The 20549-nt window shown below is 41.2% G+C and overlaps 1 protein-coding gene across 7 annotated transcripts in view; it reads left to right on the forward strand.

Moving 5' to 3' along the window:
• Positions 1-20549, forward strand: part of chd9 (chromodomain helicase DNA binding protein 9) — a 77143-nt gene that overhangs the window by 13208 nt on the left and 43386 nt on the right. For 5 of the 7 annotated variants that reach the window (XM_022195368.2, XM_022195452.2, XM_022195532.2 and 2 more), the window contains exon 3: positions 16256-16665. In XM_022195368.2, coding sequence (XP_022051060.2) covers positions 16256-16665 — 410 coding nt within the window. Of the gene's footprint in view, positions 1-603; positions 689-13127; positions 14152-16255; positions 16666-20549 lie in introns of those variants that run through there. The other 2 variants (XM_051960630.1, XM_022195698.2) reach the window with 2 other exon arrangements.

Genomic DNA, 20549 nt, shown 5'->3' on the forward strand with positions numbered 1-20549 from the left:
TCTTGGCCTAAGAGTTGGGTCGGCAGTAAGCAACTCAGGGCGTTTGTGCAGGCTCTTATCTAGGCTTGCTGTCTGTATGTGTGACACTGTAGCTTTGTTGCTTTCTGACCTCTCTGAGGTTTATGTAACTCGCAGCCAACCAGCCTACCAGACTGGGCAGGGAATGCCATAATCTGCGCTGAAACTTGACACCACGCATCACCCCAGCCCTCCACCCACCACCCACATGCGCCACACACATACAAGCGCACAAACGCAACAACATTTTGCACACTCACACCCCTGGGAAAACTGCTGCTTCGGTGGCCACATGGTGATAGGCTGTCTTACTCGCACACTTTCTCTGATCACCTCCCCCAACATCCATACACAACCTAGCCTCCCTCTGGCTCTCTCTCCCAGTGTCTTTACCCTGTCTCTCTCTTGCTCACTCTGTGAAGCGCTGTCTGTTTCATCCGGCCTGATTGTCCTGTCTGTTTGGAGACCTGCCAGATGAGGGCGGAGGCGGGGAATAACTAAGGGTCAGAGGTAAACAGGAAGTCAGGTGGTCTTTGCTGTAGGCGGAAGGGGAGGGCTCATTGGAGGAGGAGTGGGTTGGGAGGAGTTGAGAGTGGAGAGGGAGGAGGGAGTTGTACTTGGATTGAGTGTGTCAGGAGCATGTGGGAACTCTGCCAGCCCCAACTGCACAGTAGGTCTGAATTTAAAGTATGCTCTTTCATGCAGCTTTTCTTTCCTTCCTACTCTCTTTTGCCTCCTTCTCAAGGGATTAAATGGCTTTGAATATTTTTCGGGGGTGATGGTTGGGTGAGTGTTTGCCCAGCAGTCAAATGTGGAGTTTTTTTCTTGTTTGTGTGTGACCAGAATGCGAGGCTTTTTGGTCGTTGGTTGTGACGTGAGGCAACCTCCTTGAACTCGTGTTAACCTTTGACTGGTGGAGAAGGAGGCGAGACAACCACAGTCAGTCTGGGTATAGAAAGAATCAGTTTGAGGAAAACAACGCGAAAACGGTTTGTAAATTAGCTCAGCGTAGAGTATAACACAGGAAATTAGAAAAGACATGAAGGTATGACGACCCCTTTGTCCTTGTGTTTACGTGTGTCACAATAGTTGTAGTGTTGTTCTTCAAGGGAGGGACTGTCTCAGAAAACTTTGGAATACAACATTTTCATATCAAGCAAAAGTTAAATAAAGTTAACTAGAGTATGGCTAGTTAAACTTGGTGAGTATACATTAACTCTGTATTTCTCCTCATGGTTTTCTGCACCAAGCTTTGACTTTCACAGAGCTAAATGTCAGCTACATTGTCCATAGAGTTGGCGGTTGGCTCACTGGTTACTGATTTGTAACTTCAGCAAACAGGTTTGTGTCAGTAGGAAGTCATTAGCTAGTTGCCATGGCTGCTAATGTTGTAAATGGAGACTTGGTTTATTGAGTGTTATGCTTGTGTTTTACACCACTGAACAATATTTAATTCGTGTTGGCAGACACATATTTGTTTACTTTTGAGGACGAAAGCTCAATGTCAAAACCAGCATGTCACCAATCTATGATTACTCGCAGTGATTCAGTGTACAGTACCCTTATCCAGCCTCTATTAAGGATGCATTTAAATAAAGATGCCATTGGTTACAGCTTTATTCCATAATGTCAAGGGTTTTAAAGAATTTATTGAATAGAGGATATGTTTCAGTTTATTCATTTCATCCAAAGTGGTTCTGTTCTTTTCTTCATAACACTTAGGAAAAACCTTGAGGAATCATGTCTGCTCATTGGTTTGAGCTTAGAGCCCATCTAATGTTTATGTTAATGTGAGAGTTTAGTTTTCGTGTTACAGTACATCACCTCTCCTGTATAAAGCCTAATTGGTTTTCATTCATTCAGTGCTCAAGAGTGTACTTACAGTGCAATGCTTGTCAGGAAACTGCTTCAAAATTTCAAGATGGAGATCCACAGTAGCAGATCCAAAGTAAAATGCGCTGTACGTACTATTGTGTCAGAAATTAAATGCGAAGAATGGTAATGTCATTCAAAATTATTTACACACTTAATTTTATTTTAATGAACACAACTACATCAATTCCTTCTGTGGAGTTAAACAATGAGAACAGATGCAGACAAGTAAAAGAAGAAAAAAAAAATGTTAAATACGAACTAAATTCAGCGAAATAAAATGGCTGAAGCTTTTCATCAACAGGAGGTCTCCAAAAGTGCAAGACTTAATTTAAAAAAATAAAAAGCCAGGGCAAGTTGAACTGGAAAGGTATGAAAACTTAAAAAGAATGGTGATCTGAGATATTGTCATTTATAAGCCGTTGTGCTTATTATGCCACCAGTTGGTTGTATATTAGCCAGCTTTATTGTTACTTGTGTATACATATTTTTTTTCAAAGCCTGTTTAAGTCTGGGCATTACAACAACATTTTAGGGCTGTTGTAGGTTAAATTGATGTATGATGGGTAATATTTTGAAAATGAGATCAGAATTTTCAAGATTAAAGTCACAAATTTAAGAGCAAGGAACTGATTATTTTTCACTTGTCAAGAAACCACATTACTTTGGTACGGACTCATGGGCTGACCCATAACCCAGGGGTCAATCAGGTTGTCTCATGATGTGACAAAGCTGCTATAAGTTATAAATAATTTGTAGAAACATTACGTAGAATAGGCAAGGCTATAGTTACTAGTTTGCTTTGCAACTCATCTTTCTCCACTGTCTTTCTTTCAAACTCGCACATGCGTGCAAGCCATAGCAGGTACAGTTCCTGTTATGTCCTGGTTGTTAATAATCTCCTTGAACTATATGGAAACCTACATCTATCATACATCTGTGTGCACCCAGGCCATGATTTATAACTAGCATCTACTGACATGAAGTCGTGGAAGACCAAGAGGATCATACAAACACACTGCTGCTCATAGTATTCCTATAATATTCTTTTGATATATCAGTGATCATTCAGTAATATTTGTGCTACTGCCAGTTGACCCTAGACCAGTGATCATCAACTGGCGGCCCGCGGGCCGAATCCGGCCCGCCGAACCGTCCAATCCAGCCCGCGACTGGATTCCAAAATTGTGAGGATCAAAGAGAAAATATCATGTGGTCCACACTATTAAAGCAGTCAGTCCAGTCATTATTAAAGGATCTGTTTTCCACATCAACTTTTCATTTCGTGGCCTTAGAGAGTGCCATTTTACCCGTGTTAAGAGGCCTTTTCCTGTCACTTCTGCGGTGTTTCTTTTTCAAGTGCTCTGTGAATAAAGTTGACTTGAGATGAGGCAAAATATCTCTATCACTCCTAGTGGTTGACTGTGGTACAGGTGATAGGATCACTGACTCATAAAGGCTAAAAATGCCTTCAGTTTTGTAATGAAATGGAAAAAAATATTAAAAAAATAAACATCAAATAATAATGTTATGCAAAAATTCGATTTTTATTTAATTTTTGTTTGAGGGTCCGGCCCCCAAAGTGACTGTCCGGTAAAATTCTGGCCCTCTGGCAAATATAGTTGGTGACCCCTGCCCTAGACCAAGCCACTGCTATAAAAATACTTTAGAGAGTCATGACAACAGATACAACTTGTACCGTGGGTGTTTGGTGGAACCTGGGAGTGGAGCAGGTGTGACTGAGGAAATTATCCTTTACTGACTGCACTGTGCTCAGGTGCTGCAGTTATATAAAATTTGAGGGCGTGTAACTGAAAATGGCTCATTTAAGAAACATGGGGAAACTGACGATTCATAGTTGATAGTTAACTGAGGTCTTCAAAGCAAGGGAAGGACAGTTCAGCTGTGTGTGTGGGTTCAGATTAGGGACAATAAGATTTTGAGCTTATAAAGAAAGATCACAGTTAATTCCAAAAAAATATGGAGTTGTTAATTAGCTGTGAGTAAAAAAGAAAAGAAAAGTTCCCATAATCTGCAGTACTGAATACAAATGTTGTACTTGTCTTAACACCTAAAACTGATTGGACAATAATAATGCAATCATCCAAGCAGATGTCGTAACGTTACCATGTGTAGGAGACTTTCGAAATGCACGCTGCCGCAGGCCATTCCTGTGATTCAGGTGGGTTTAATTGTATTTGATCCTGCTGAAAGTAATGGTAAACATTTCATGTGCTGTGTTTGTATGCAGTGTGCAGGCCATGTTATGCACCACTGATGTTTGTAAAACTGCTTCTTTTTTCAGAGTGGCATTGTGTTAACTTATCACACACATAGTTTGTTTACAGACTTATTAATCTTTCCCACACATGCATGAGCAAGGATTTTTCTTGCAGATGTATTTCACAGGAATACAAAGGTTAATTTATACCTTAAAGCTAAATCAGTTTCCGTACTCAAAATCTTATTGACCCTAATTTGAGGCCACTGTGGTAGGGCATCATTCCAGTGTGTAGTGTGGATCCATAATCAGGGTCTATATGGAAGAGACATCAGAAGAAAACCTTACTTGTGTTGTTGTTACAAAAGCCAATGACTAAAATATGCAAAGCAACATCTGGAAAAGAGTCATTTTGGAAAGGAGCGCTGTGGGGAGCTGAAACTATCATTGAGCCCTTTGGCCACAATCCACAAAGGTATGTTTGTTAAAAAAAGAGCAGCATTTAGTGAAAACACCTTGCCAGCTGTTAAGCGTGATGGTCTGCTTAGAGGTTGTGTGGCAGCCAGTAGTACCGGAAATGGCTCCTAGAAAAGGGAGGAATGACTCCTACCGTCCCTTGACCGTTTCCTTTTGGAAAATATATAACTACGATTTTTCTGGCGTATTGCAACTGCGATTAGATTTGTGATTTTTTTTTTTTTTAAATCAAACTTTACTTCAGGAATCATTGACATATATTTAAATCATACATTTCCCAACGAGACATCATAACTGTCACATCAGCTTGTACAACCATTGAAACAGCAGTTTAAACCCTGGACCAGGTGCGTTGCATAGCATATATCCTAAGGTTCTGGCTTTGCAATTTGTTATTTGCATGGTTTCAAATCGCAGTCTTGACCTGAAAGTGATTAATTGTCCACGCTTAGCACAGCATTTGAGCTTTCCCTTCTCATCCAATCAGGGGCTGACATTTGCATTTTTGGTCTGCTCATATTTTTAAACATTATTTAAATTCAGCCATTTTACATTGTCATCACTTGTTGCTTCATGTCCGCTCTCTCACAGCCCAGTCAATGCTCTGTTTGTCACGATGATTGGCTGTACTGAGCTAAGCTGACCTATGAATATTTGCTGCTACACTTGCGGTGAATGCAACACTTGAACGATACTGAAACAAACTACTTCTTGACAACTTGCTCGCTCAGATCAAACAGTTGTAAACAACATTGTCTATAGCATCATATCATAATAATCTGATCAATGGCAAAGGGGATGATCAAAGACCAGAATGACTTGCTATGCTTATTTTTCAATTAAAAATACATTCAAAGCACATGGGAAAGCCTGCAATATTTTTTTCTTTTTCATCAGTGCCACGTTTTTATTTCAAAGTTTATTTATTTGAGCTGCTCTGTACAGTCTCAAAATTTCACCATGGTTTTCAGATTTATCTCTATTTATTTTGTATGATTTGATGTACATAGAATTTGTTCATTTTTCTTAAAATTTTCTTCAACAATTTTCCTTGTCTTCTTTATTGCTGGCAGAAGGTCTATGTGCTTGGCCTCAACCATTCTAGCACATATTAGTTCCACAGACATCTACTACCTCGCACAGAGCGAGAGGTGGAAATCAGAGCAGGGAAAAAACAAATCCTTACTTCAACAAATCCTGAAGGCTGCAGGTCGACTACACACCCGCACCGTCTTGGTTGTGCACAGATGTATGTAGTTGCCTCTCTGTGTGTTCCTCTTTACGCAGGCATTGGCCCTACTCCCTTTGCACTGCTTCAATAATGAAGGAGTTGTAAAGGTCTGGCAGTAAGCCCCTTGCTGAATTCCCTTCCACCTCATCCCTCCCTCCTTCTCCCCTTCCCTCTGCCTCCATCTCTGTCTGGCTCTCGCTCGCGCATCCTAAGGGACCTCCTCTCAGCTCCACTCTTCAGTTTGCACCGATGTTCCCATTAATGAATGGCATCATCCGGCTTGCTTGTTTTGCACAGTTCAGCTTCACTTCACTGCCTGGTGTCTGACCTGCTGTGCCATCTCTGATTCAGAGAGCACCACGTCATTACTGAGAACAACTGCAGCTAAAAACCGATCTAAAAGAAGACCGTTCACAGTTTTGCTTTTGACACTTCATGTAAAGTACATGAAGACCTTGGGGTGTTCAATATGCAAAATGGATTTCAGGGTAGATGAATCATACAACTTCTGCAAAATTGTCACTTCTTTAGAGGCCACCTATGCTGCTAAGGCCTTTTCCTAAAGCTGTACCAGAAATCCAGCAAGGCTTTCCACTGTGTGTGAAACTGACAGGCAGGTACTTTTTGGTAGCAGTTGAACAGAACAGGGACTGATAGAATGTGATGGGTATGCAGGTTTTGAGTAGACTAATATTATAATGATCACAAAAGAAACCTGCAATTTAGAGAGTTGAATATCTTTGTGTTTCCAAGGAAAAGATCTGCATGCTACTGCTGTTATGTGAAATCTAGGAGTCAGCTACTCATTGTGAAAGGTGTCTCTCTGTGGATGGATGGCCTCATGCTTTCACTTTGGCTCATGCTCACTAGTGCACGCACGCAGCGCTAGCCCTTAAAATATCATCTTAAATCTTGCTGAGCGACTGCCCTCCTAGCTGACACTTAAAGATGCAAGATGGGCAGATGCCCTAGTTAGAATCACTGCCTGCTCTTCTCAGTCATTGGGGGTGATTGACACAGAGCCAGGCCTACGCTATACTCTGTATTCTGCACAACCCTCAAACCCACGTCACAGATGGTGTCGGTTTTTTTCTTTCTTTATTTTTGTAGGGATCACTGAGATAATGAGTGTCATGAGAAAGCCAAACTAAACCAAGCCACGAAACAGAGACCAGGCCACAAGGTGTTTTGTTGCTGTCTGTGTGGTCTTTACTCCAATAGGCTCTTAAACAAAATGAGATTTGAAAGGCATTCACTAAATTAGTGAATGAACGTTGTTGAATACTACCGTTCACATAGCCGATATGTTAAAAAGTCTAATTTGGATTGTATTAGTGATTTTAGAACATTGGGGGCAGGCAGTACTTTAATTCCAACTGTTATCTGGGTAACCCGTTAAGGAGAGGAAATAATTGCAAATGCTGACCCACTGGCCATACTATTCCAGGCACTGAAACCAGAAAATCATTGTTGAAATCATTGTTTAAAAAATTCAGAAGTCTGTTGAGTTGATGGTCAGTTACACAAACTACATATGTGAAACAACTATAATAAAGCCCCAAAATGCCAGTTAATAATATCACTGCCATTTTATTGTGAATTGTTCTATTGATTTCCCCTTTGTTTTATTTTTTTATGCATGTTAGGGCAATTTAGAAAAAAACAAAAAACACACTGGCATTTTCAGTGGCATGATTGAGATATAAATGGCTCCTCGTGGAGGTGATTGTGGACATTATTTCTCTTTACCTTGGGTTTCTGCTCTGCCTCCTCACAGTCACCCCCTAGTGTTCAGTTCTGTCCTAACCACTGGACAAGGCCTATTACGCTGTACTTGTAACACTTAGCGTGGATCTGTCTGCACTCACAAGCCTTGTTAGCAGTAGGAATATCTGTCTGTGCTGAGCATGGACAAATAAGAGTTGACCTCTGACATAATAACAATTTCATAGTATTGAAGACTGTTGGATCAGTGCTGCTTGGGAGGGCAGCAGGGTTGTAGTGGCACATCATAAACTTTAGCTGGACCAGTTAGTTAACTGTATCCAGTGCACAAATTAGTATATTTGGACAGAATTAACCCTGGCATAAAGATCAGTGTAGATGTTCCAGAGTGAATGTGAAAAGACAGAGGAAATTGAACAGACTGTTTTCTGTTTGTCTTTATAGTCATGGTCCTTTGGGTTTTACATGTGTGTTGACTATAAATATCTCAGACAGACACATGCACACGCACAAACGCAAGCAGAAAGGTCTGCTAGTGGTGTTGTGTCTTCTGAGTCTGATACGATGACAGGCTTGAACTTTGTTCATTTCTTCTTTTAACATTTTGGGATTGTTCAATGGTTAACAATGCAAAGACAGCGGTATATATGTCTGTGCTATACTGTATTTTTGTGCCAACAGTACGTTGAAAGAGGCTGGTAGACCATTCAAAAATGGCCAATTGTCATTATTTGCTATTGGGAATAAAAGAAAATTAATTTGAGTAGCTCTTTTGCACATAAAAAGAAGGTGTATGGAATTTTTTAATAAGCACTAGTTATTAAAGACAGGAAACTACATATCAGTCATATTTTCAGAGTGACCAGCTACAAATCCTGGCTCACCGTCCTGAAAATCTGCTCATCTGGCAGCTCAGTTGCCTGGCCTCAGCCAACGATAGAAGCAGCACCTGGGTGCAAAGATGTAATGTAGCATGAAATAAAACCATAATTTACTTGTTTTCTTGCAGTGACATTGTAACTATGATGCACACTTTTCCTATTGTTACTATCCTGTCAGTGCGTGAGGCTAGACTATAGTAATAATGCTCAGTTATACTTTGAGCAGCTTCTCTAAAGGGCATGCTCAGCCTAGCTACTCTTACTCTTGACCCTGGATCATTAATGCATGGTGCTGTATTTAATTGGTTGAGGAAGCATTGCTATGCATCCTGTCTGCTTTCATTTATCAACTCTACTGCGGCCTCACACCCGAGTCTGGCTGCAAACAGGCTTTTTAGACATACTTCTAATTAGCAGAGCTTAATTTTCTTTCTCATGCACCTGGATACCTACACAGTGTAATCTGCGTTTCACTAATAAAGCCATAGGTGTGACATTTGGTGATAGTTGACAAGGCATCAGTGATGTTTTAATTACTGTGAGAATTGCCGAAGGCTAAGTCTATTCTTAAACAACACTGGCAAACATTTCCACAGATGTGTGAAAAAGGAGGCAAGAGGTTAAATCAAAGTTGAAAATGGAAGTGATAACACTTTGTCAGGCATGTTTTTTCATGTCATTTGTAATGTAGTTGTAGAAATGAGCAGCTTCTTGTGCTGACTCTGTGACTAACTCAAACTTGGTCATTAACCCTTGGATCACGGATATTTCAATATATTTGAGCCAAAGCATTTTGATATGAAGACTGATCAAAGTCCCTTTCGGATGCAGCATTTATGCAAATCCACACTGGAAAATTACTTTTTCATGTTGAATCTCAAATCACCAGTGAACAGTTCTGAACTTGAGAGAGACACTAATTGCTACTCTTTACAGGAAATCTTTTTGGAAAAGATCTTCAATTAATTTGATCAATTATGAGCATTACACTTTGCAGAAACTCGTGTGTGTCATAGTTAAATATAAACTCTTTACACTATTGTTCACTGATCCAACAAAACAAGCAACCTTTAGACACTGGTATAACTTCTAGTGGCATTTTCTTCCTGTAAACTTCAAAATGTTTCTGAGCAGTTTATGGTCCTGTTACACTTTTACACACTGTGCACTTTATTCACTTTAATATCCAGCACCTCTATGGAAACAGCACAAGTAAAGAGAACTCAGCTATCTCTTTTGTGCAGTTTAACACAGTTATAGTACCATAAATCATTAAAAATTCCAAGTTCATAGGTTCTGGTTAATTCTGATAAAACAATAAAAGGAATCAAAGTGTACAACATTTCTCCTAGCACCCACAGGCTTTAAATGCAATAGATATTTTACTGCGTACATTTTTAATCCTCTATTCTTGTCTCCTATCTGCTCTGTGCAAACAAAACAAAATCTGGTTACTGCAAAGGGTTTATATTTGGCAGTTTTTTGAAGAAGGCATTTAGAATAAAATGATTTTGATGAAGTATCCAGACTTTTTAGCTTAGATTTGATTTAGATTTGTTTTTCCCCATGACACCAAAACTATGTCGGACTGTCTGAAAACTAGAAACTCTGCTGATTCTTGCTGTTTCTTGAGACAATAAATGTTGCAATGTTGGCGCTTATAGCATACCTTTCAAACCCACAGTTAGATTTTGGGGTTCAGATGGACAATTAATAATTTTTACATTCTATAGATACAAAACATCTGGAGAATTTTCAAAATGGAGAGTCAGCTACTGGACAATTGTCCTTAATTACGTGTAGATTTTATGTCATAGGGACACTACAGCATCCACTAGTGCTAGCAGTGTCATCCAAACCATCTCAGCTGTGATAGTTTAAAGCTGAATTAACCACTAACAAGATCAAACATGTGCATTTTCTACAGCGGTGCATAATGGATCAAACAGCTTTTTTTTTAATCATTCAGTGCACCATGGATAATGACATTAACACTGGGTGACACTATGTTTCAGCTGGCTCAGGATTTCATTTCCGTGCATGTCAGTAGAAGCTTGCTGTAGGCTCTGAAGCACTGGTGGGTGCTAGCCATCTTGTCATTTTCAGTCTGTGCATTGTTAGCTCTCAGCTCTCATTTCCCTAATGGTGAGTTAGGGGAGACTCTCACGGTGGTGCAGGCAAGAAATGAGAGCAGTGGCACACTAATACAGAGCCTTTGATGAGGAAGTAATGGAGTGTTCAGAGACAGACACCTGTGCCTCTGCAGCCACCCTACCTCACTGCACACACACACACACACACACACACACACACACACACACACACACACACACACACACACACACACACACACACACACACACACACACACACACACACGTTTTTTTTTCCACCCACTTCCTTTCACCAGCTCTGCTACTCCCCTCCTCTTCCTCTCCCCTCCCTCATCTGTCCTGAAAGGAAGCCACTCCCCCTCATACAGAGCTGCCAGGCTTGTTTGCATATTAACTGTCTAGTTGCCAAGGAGCTGTGGCTTCATGCCATGTGACCGTTGAAGCATGTGTATGTTGTTGGCTGTTTTCTTTTTTCCTTTTTTTCTTTCTTATCATGTTTTGAGAAAACAACCTTTCCAGTGAAAATAACGTGTGTTTTTTTTCCCTTTTTTTTTTTTTTTTACCAACGGCAGTGTATAGTAATGATAAAGGCTGTCTGTATTTTAACTAAAATGTTAACACTCTCGAAAGTGCCATTATGTCTATCAAATAGTCTTTTTTGCTGTTTCCATAATCTATTTGAGTGACGTATGGCAGTTGTTATGTGATGCTTCTTTGACTATAGTTCATTTTTCTGCCTTTCCAGTGAAAAAAAAATTGTTGAAAGCACAAAAAAGCACAAATATGTAGTTATGTGACATACAGTAATGTATGACAGTTTCTTTCTTCATGTTGACTTTGGTGATTTAGTACGGACTATAGGGAGAGTTTTTTTTGTTGTTGTTCATGTGAAAAGGGCACCTATTTCATTGTGAATGTGTATAGTCAATGTATCCCCAGGCACTGTACCCTGCTGGGCATTATCTGACAGTGGATTTGTTTAGCTTGGGGAGGACGCTGTTGCTCAGCTCCCAGTAAGCATGCGGTCTGCTTTAAAGTCCAAACTCCAAGGCCTGGCTTGGCAGGTTGATTCGATGCCTGCTGCTGCACACACTTGGAAAGGACAGCCATTGCTATGCGCGCATGGCAGTCATCACAGTCTCTGTAGGAGATATTAAGCTGTAGGAACACCAACCACAGAGAGGTAGTGTGAAAACTTCCAACACCACTGTCATACCAACACCCCTCACCCCCACTTAAACACACGGGGAGATTCTGAATAAGGCTGTCCACACCGTTCCAGTTGGTTAGTTGCACAGAATTTTATTTAGGTTATCTGCATAACATGCACTGAAAAGCCATATTGTGTTGTAACCGACACATGCTCACCCACATATTTCACACCGTACTTGAATAAACTTACAACAAGGAGTGTAGTGAAAGGGATCAGAGTGGAACAATATCATAGTTTATTAAAAATAACATTAAATGGGGCATGCCTTGCCCAAGAAAAAAAGATCCTGCCTGGAGGTCACGCTCTTTGTAAAAGCACATGGAGAGCATTTCATTTTTTTCCTTTGGTGATGTCTTACTGTGCGTGTTGTGGTGCATTATTAATGGCCTTAGGTCAGCAACCCTGCAGTCAGCCTGACCAGTCAGGAGTTATCTGCTGAGGTACTGTGTTTCCAAAGGTGCTAACGCTTTTAATCATATGTGGTGAACACTCATCGCAAATCAAATCTCAATATTAGGATATACATAAATTGATGCAATTATTTAGTGCTTTTAGATGTGTTCTACATCTAGTCATTAGAACCGTGTGTTGGGGACATGGCATTTAAAGTATAGTGCTTTCTAGCCTAAACTGGGCAGTTCATAGTGTGTGCATCTGGATGAAAAAGAAGACTGTGTTTGGTGAGAAAGACGACAGTTTAGCTGATTTTGCTCAGTAAATACAGACTGAAAAAGCTGATGGGGTATTTGTCAGTAACTCAGGCCTGACCCAGTAGTGCTGAGTACTGTACCTGGCTTCATGCCAGCTGTGTGTCTGAATATTTCCCAATACCATGTGCCAGCCGGTGCACATGGCCCCTGCATTGTGCTGTCAGGAGTTCACTGGTAGGCCTTCTCGCTCTCCAAGATTTCTTCTGGCTCACAGGAAGGGTTGCATATCTTGGACACATCCCAGCTTCCCTTATTGGAATTTTTTTCTCCAAGAGTCATAGCAGGGCCCGACCTTGACCTGGTAAGAGGGCTTGTATTCACCACTGTGTAGACTGCATGTGCCTGGTGTGGTTCGGAAGTAGAAAGTCTGATGTTGATCTCTTAATGTCTGTAACTTTGTTTGCTGTTTCTGTCGGGAATATATTTTTAGCTTTTGAGAATTTGTTTATCTGGGTAGTCATCGAGCTTCTTGATGATGTCGTTTCATGAATAAATCAGCACATCACTGGCAGCAGCCAACATGAGGACACAAAAAGCTACAATGCTGACAATCTGTGGCGTGGGAGAAATCCAGTACTTTGGGGGTTAAGTTGTGAAAGTTAATGTAATAACTGCTAGCACCATCTGCTGGCCTACTTCCTTACAGAGAGAGAGAGAGAGTGAGAGAGAGAGTAAGTGAGCGGGAGAGAGAGAGAAAAACGAGTCTGGGTTTTAACGACATCTCTAATATTCATGCTGATGCATTTTGCTGCTTTGTGCTTTCATTTTCCGCCGAGTCTCGAGCTCACCATACACGCCCCAGCCAGGGAGAGTGGAGGGCAGCGAGGGAGAACGAGGAACAAGATAAGTGGGGGGGAAAGGAGGAAAAAACAATGAGCCAAACAAGCAAGCAAGATAACACAAAAGCCTTTTTTGTGTGTAATAAAAGGAGTAACCTACCTTATCCTGGCTGGTGAAGAGGACGAGGAGAGGCGCAAAAAAGAGAAACGGGAAAGAAGAAAGAGCAAGAGAGACCAAGAAATAAAGAGGGACAAGACTCAGAGAGAGGCACTGAGAGCGCTCAGTAAAGGCAGGCGGAAAGAGGAATCAATGAGAGGGGAGGAGAGAGGAGGCAGGGGAAGGCAACTCTGACACACACGCACACAGAGAGAGAGTGAGTGAGGGAGACTTGGGTGAAACCGGACGGCAGCAGAGCAGCACGCAGCAGCAGAATGAGAGCTTCCTGGACTGCCACGCACCTCCTCTACCGCCAACAGCGCTGCTCCCTCATCACCCTGTGAAGAGACAAACGAGGGCGAGAGAGAAAGAGAGAGTGAGGGGAGAGAGAGAGAGAAAGAGAGAGAGAGCGCTCCCATGCGCTCCTCTTGAGCCCTGCCCGCTGGGGGAGGAGGAGACGAACAGCTCCGGCGCTCTTGCACTGCCCGAGGAGAAGAGCTGACCGGGAAGGAGGAGGGGAGGCAAACGAGGAGAGAGGGAGGGGAGGGGGGACACACGGCTCAAGGAATACTGAGGGAAAAACGACTGTAGGAAGGGAAAGAGTGATTGTGTTGGAAAGAGAGAGTGTGAGTGAGCAACGGAGAGAGAAAAAACCCGGCGAAAGGGCAAGGCTTTTGTTAGCCGGTTGGAGAGGGGGAGGAAAGAGGAAGGAAAAAAAACACCATGTCTACAGTGAAGAGGCCAAGAGGAAGGGTAAGTGAGCTGCTCTGAGAGCTGGGAGGGAGGAGGGACGAGGGGGAGGAGGAGGGGCCGGCAGGAACTGAACAACCTCCTCTGCTACTGGCTCATGCTGCACTGCCGCCATCTTGAACTCATTGCTGCTTTTTTTTTTCCTCCCTCCCCTCCACACTTACTTGCTTTGCTGTACTAGACCTTATCAAGGCATACTAGAATGAGTGCTCTCTTTTCCCCACCCCCACCGTCTATTCATTTCATACATCACTTTTTCACTCTGGCTTGAATTGCGCTCTCCAAACTGTCCTGCTCTGTAGTTTATGTACAGTATGTGATGTGTGTGAGTGTGTGTGTCCTCCATGAGTTGAGCCTGTCAGTCACCAGAGAGCTCACTACATGTGGAAATGAGGGGGTGGGAGCAAGGGAAAAGGTGTCCGGCCCAAATGGAGCTTACTCTACCTTTTCATCGGCTGTAATGGTCTTTGCCGTTTTCATGGCACTACGTGCTGCTAGAGAGATTGAAATCACTGCAGTGCTGGCAGGCTGTAATTTCAGTTATTTATAGATGTATTACACAGCTGCAGTGCTCTCAGTTTTGGTGCATTTTATCTTTTCTCTCTCTCTCCCTCTCTCTCTCTCTCTCTGATACGAGCCTATTTTCATATTTTTTCTTCTTGCTACCTCTTTCATGTGCGCTCATGTTCTTCCGCTCCTGAGCATTACTTTCTACTCCTCCCTCTCTCTCTCTTTTTTTTTAGCAATAACTTGAATGAGAACATTCCAGCATGATCCAGTAAATTTCTTCCTAATAGCCTCAGCAGTGTTGCACACGTGAAAATCATAATGCAGCTCTTGTGTGTGTGTGTGTGTGTGTGTGTGTGTGTGTTTTTCCCCACTTCCTTCCAAATGAATTGCTAGTTATTCAATTCCCTCCCCCCACTTTGTCAACGAGGTTCAAGCTAATTCTCTTTATTTAGCAAGGAGTGTGGAAAAAAAGCAACCAGCCGTGCCTGGGCCATGTAGGCATACGCAACACATTTTTAGATTAGGTCATCCATTTATGGGTTCCCTCTTCACTGGGCTCAAGGCCCACCACAAGGCGCTTGTATAGGCATAACCGCAGTCACGCCATCTATTATTCACATATTATCATGTATCAGACAGGCTGGATTATTTATGTCCACAAGGCTCACTGTAACCTGCTACGTTGAGCCAGTGTTTTACTCTACCTTTTAAAAGCTTACTTCATGCAAAAAATTTTGTTTGTATCAGGGTTTTCATGTCACATGCTTTCAGAGTTCAGAGAGACCTTTCCACCTGATCTAAATGAATTCTTGGAGGAAACACTGGCGGTTCTCATGCTGAATGTCCGCTAGTAGTTAGATCAGAGGCTGGGAGTTGACGTGAGCAACATGTGGAGTGAGGCAGGTCCACCCCCCACCCCCAGCATCTGGGAAGGGGACAGCAACAAGCTCTGCTGTCTGCGTGGTTCACACAGCCTCAGAAGGTTGTGACTTTCTAAATGAGTGATGGATAGTTTCACTGGTCGCATTGCCGTATCATGGTTCATTTTTTTAGACTCAGAAAGGGTTGCTATACAGTATTTTCTTTTTTATTTTAAGTCCATCTTTCACATCACATTTAATGTTCATACTAAGCTTCTTAGATTGTACAGTGAAATGGCATCTCGCTGTGCTGGTACCATTTTGTGTGAGGGGAAATAAAAATGTGCTGGTTTTATTCACTTGTAGCTGAGCCGTATTACTCTCTACCAGCCATAAATATAACATATCTTGTTTATGGCTTTTATTCTAACATAATTACTTGTTATGTGTCACAAAACACAAAGACAGATATTTTTAACAATGCTTAGAAAAAAGACCAACTGTAGCTTTTGGATGCGTTTAATGCCAGAACTGGTGAGAAAATAGATTTAGTACCTCAGTACAGCAGCTTTTCTTTAAAGGTCTCTTTGTCATTGGTTCTTTCTGTGGTACAGGTTTAAGTCTTCCACTAAAGACTAGAAGCCATCATGACTGTATTATTTCTGAAATATCTGTTATCCTGTGCTTCATAAATGTAAATGCTAATGATCTCTGTATTTTTTTCTTTCTGTCCTTAGCCTCGAAAGAACGCTAATGGTCCCGGTGGTCAGGTGCGGGTCCTCAGTCCCCCAATGAAGAGCAGCTCATCATCCTCCTCCTCTTCCTCATCGTCTTCGTCCTCATCTAGCTCATCATCAGAGAAGAGGGTGCCACGAAGGACGCTTCATCAGATGGAGTCAACTCTGCAGGACAAGCAGGAGAAAGCCAATAGGATAATATCAGAGGCTATTGCTAAGGCCCGGCAGCGAGGGGAGAAGAACATCCCTCGAGTTATGAGTCCGGAGAGCTTCCCCAGTTCTTCGTCACAGCATAGGACCCATCGGGACCGTGAGCACAAAGGAAACGGCAAGGCACGGCCCAAAGAGAAGGTCTCTAGGAAGGCCTGTATTGTACCCTCTTCCAAATCCAAGCAGAAGGCCAAAATCGGGTATGTAGCCACAACCATCGATACTGTTCTGTAAACCACTGCAGTGTACTGTTAATTGTTGAAAAATAATCCGCCAAGTGGAATTTTGATCTAATTTCTTTTAATTCAACTCATGCCTGAACCACTGTAGCGCTTCATGAGCTTGAATGAACAAGTGACAAATGCCACAGGTTAACTTGTCAATTTGCAACCAGACTTGAGACAAATGTAAAAAAAAATGTAATACCTTTATAGTAAAAAAGGTTTTAGTATAAAGTTACTACTCTTCTCTTTTCATCTCTATTAAATATTTTTATTCAGTTTGTACAACAATAGCAGCAAATGCACATCAGTTTTCTGAAGAACAGTGTGATATTTTAATGTTTAAATGGGCACACAATACAGTTAACTGTGTATTTCAAGAAGCCTCATTTATGTTTGACAAGGGCAGTTCTCTTCACATGATCTATTGACAGTACTTTTAAAAGAATCTGAACGATCCCATTAAGAAACGTCTGCCTCACTAAAAATTCAAATTGGGCTCCAATGGGTTTGAGCTTAGAATCAAAGCCCTATTACTTAGTAATTAAAATTCTATATTGTGTTTAACAATACACAGTGTCTTCTCAGTATGTGTGACTATAGGGCTGCAGTAGTGTATTTTGCTGATTTAGCCTGCTTGTGTGCTGCTTGATTTTGTTGGTACATTTTTTACTAGCATACATTTTCTGCCTGTGGTTGCCAAGATGGAAGCTCAAAGTTCAACAGAATGTACTGCACACCACAACCATAAACCGGGCTCAGTCATCAGCATAAGCATGGGAGGAGCAAACAAAGACTGCATTTACATGTGAGACAGTGCTGCCTCGTATGTTTGGGCAAGTAGTGCTGATGTATAGATACCGTAATCCGCCTCCCATCCCCCCTGTTTTAACTGCCATAAGCAGTGTGTAGCTATAAGCCACACCCAACACAAGCTATTAAAATATCAGCGAGTGCAGATGTTAAGGCAGAGGCAGGGAGACGAAGGAACAGGGGAATGTTTAAATATGGTAATGTCAGATTGTGCAGCTGAAAAGCGTTATTAGTTTTAAACCAGCACCGAGAACGCCTGTATTTTTGAGACCTAGAGTGAGAGTGACCGACAATGGTCAACAATCATAACTGACTGGCAGCTGCGTTGATTAATAATTAGATGAGCCAGGCAGAGGGAGAAAAGCTGTAGCAGATAATGGATTTTGCTTGTGCGTGTGTGCGTGTGTGCGTGTGTGCGTGTGTGTGTGTGTGTGATAATTACAAAGTTGTGGCAGCACGGCTGTTTGGGAGAATATTGAGATGATGGAGGCATTCATCAATGTGATACAGTCCTGCTGTAGTTGGAGGAATTTGTCTGGTGATGCTCGTAGTAACTCTGGTGTATCAGGTGTTCAATTAACCAAAGAATTGTTGATCTGGTAGAATCTCTGAACAAGCTCTGTTGTGATCATTAAGTTAAAGTTCTGTTTGATCAGGCTATTTACCTTTGATATGCAACACTTTTAAGATCAGGAAGCTTCATTCCAGCTTGGTCAGTCAGCGTACACACAGATGTGTTTCCCTCCGAACCACCTTGCATCTGTGGACACACAGTTGATAAAACCATCAGCGGTTAATCAAATGCAATCTAAGACTTGTTAGTCTTGAAGGGCAGCTAACAGTTTGTCCACAATCTGTTATTCAAAGGTGTCACAGATAACAATCCTAGCTGCTCCAAGGCAATGTGCTGTGTGACCTAAGAAACCATACCTAGCCTACATGTGAAGAAAGCATCAGATCAAGATGCAAGCAGCAAAGCTTGCTTATGGAGCCTAATATTGTCTCAATCAACCTTTTATAGCAAAATCTTAGAGAAAAATCTCTATAAATCTTTATTTTCTAAACCAACTTTAGTTTCAGTTTCTCAACATAGCCACATGCCTTCAAGCTGAGGTTCGTATTAATGCTATTATGCTGTGTTGAACCAACTTCAGTAAAGCCTAGTAAAGTTTGAAAGATGCATTTCTACTTTAAACATTGTGTGACTTAAGCTTTGCTTTACTTGAATTGATGTATGACACACATTTGTAAGCACTCAAACCTTAAAATGGTGTAAATTTAGAATAGGTCTTGTAGGACTGCACAGTTAATTGAATTTTTTTACGTTCTTGATTTCCCACAGTTAAATGTGCACGATCGACTGTGCTATTGACCTTTAAAAAGTATGCCCTACTTATACAAAACTCAGCACATAGAAAACATGTAGATAAGATCACATGGTTTCAAGTTGGGTAAATCTGACAATAGAAATAATTTATGGTTGCACACCTGTTTGATTTGTGTGTGCTGCAGATAGCAGCACATAGCTAGCATCTAGCATAGCCTGCATGTGAGGTGATTAGGAAGCATCGGTAAACTGTAGTGTCTATTGATAAGCAGGTGTTTTACAGGTGTGGCATTTTGGGTTCAATTTAATTTATATTTTGCCTCGAGGAGATGCATTGAATTCAGGCATAGAAAAAACCTATTTCCAGTCTTTATTTGATGCAGAGATTTTTGCATCAGCTTGAATTAATGTTAAACTACATTACATAGCAGTACTCTGTTTATTTTAATATGAAAGTGCAAAAAAAAAAGTTTGTCCCTGAAGTCAATGATTAATTGTAGTAAAAAATTGTGAACTCACTATTGGTAAAAAAAAATCATGATTATGTTTTTTTTTCCATAAATCATGCCACACTAGGCCTTGCATTTAGTAAAATTATAGTTTAAAGTTAAGGCCACTTTAAAAGACCGCAGTGATTGTTTAAAATGCACCTTTGACTCTAGGCCCCTCTCTTCCATTTCTTGCAAGTGAGAAAAACAGGTCCAATTCAAAAGGCCTTCATGCAAATGTGGGAATGACGTATAGCTGTCTGTATATGACAAAAGGCTTGTGGGAATGTGTGAATACTTCATATGAGGTGTGAGAACTCAAAGCTCAGAAAATCTTGAAATATTGCTGTTAGTCTTCACTTTTTACAATTAGAAGTAGAAACTGAAGAAAGGAAAATTCGGAGCACATTTTTTGGAAGAGCTGCACTTGAAAACCATTAAGTCCGGTTTCATTGAGGTAGGCAGTTCTAGTCCTTTAATCGTGAAAATCGGAACATGATCAGTTTGAGGCTCATGCCTCTACTCTAATGTAGTAAGATCTAAAACATAAATTTTATCATATTGGCCTGAACACTAGATGACCTGATTACGAGATGACTCTGCTTTTCAACACTTGCTTTTAGACTTTTGATAAAACAGTAGGCAGATGCCAGTTTAACTTACTGAAATTCATAACTTCATAAAAAAACAGGGAGTTACTATGTGTGGACATAACGCAGACAGGAGGAAGCTTTTTAGCATAGCAGAACAAACATACCACCGTAAAGCAACACTGAGTTGGCTGTAACTGTTGTAGCAGTAAGTAACAGTGTTAGGGGATCATCTGCTGCTGTGAATTTTTAATGATGTCATTTACATTTTTATGATGGACTCACAGGACTCTTTTTCAAATGTATAATCCATAAAAGTGTACTTGCATCACGGCTGTGGGTGTGTGGCGATGTTCTTAATTCTACTGTGGACTTTGCTTCTTTCTTCACTGTTCCTATCAAGGCCTTCTCCTCATTAACCTGAGGCATTGATAGCTGAAAGTTCAGCCAAGTTCACAAAGTTGTTAATGGAGCGGGGTTGGGGTTATACCAAGGTCCTGTACAAAATGCTGTGTTTAGACGAGAGAATATGTTAGACATGTGTTACATACAGCGTTATGTATTTATATATGACTTACTACTTTTCTAGCATGTTAAGAACTACGGCTTTCTAACAAAGACTGCTCTCTGTTTATTTTGTTAGTC

The sequence above is a fragment of the Acanthochromis polyacanthus genome, chromosome 2 (assembly GCF_021347895.1).
Source record: "Acanthochromis polyacanthus isolate Apoly-LR-REF ecotype Palm Island chromosome 2, KAUST_Apoly_ChrSc, whole genome shotgun sequence".
NCBI classification, from domain to species: domain Eukaryota; kingdom Metazoa; phylum Chordata; class Actinopteri; family Pomacentridae; genus Acanthochromis; species Acanthochromis polyacanthus.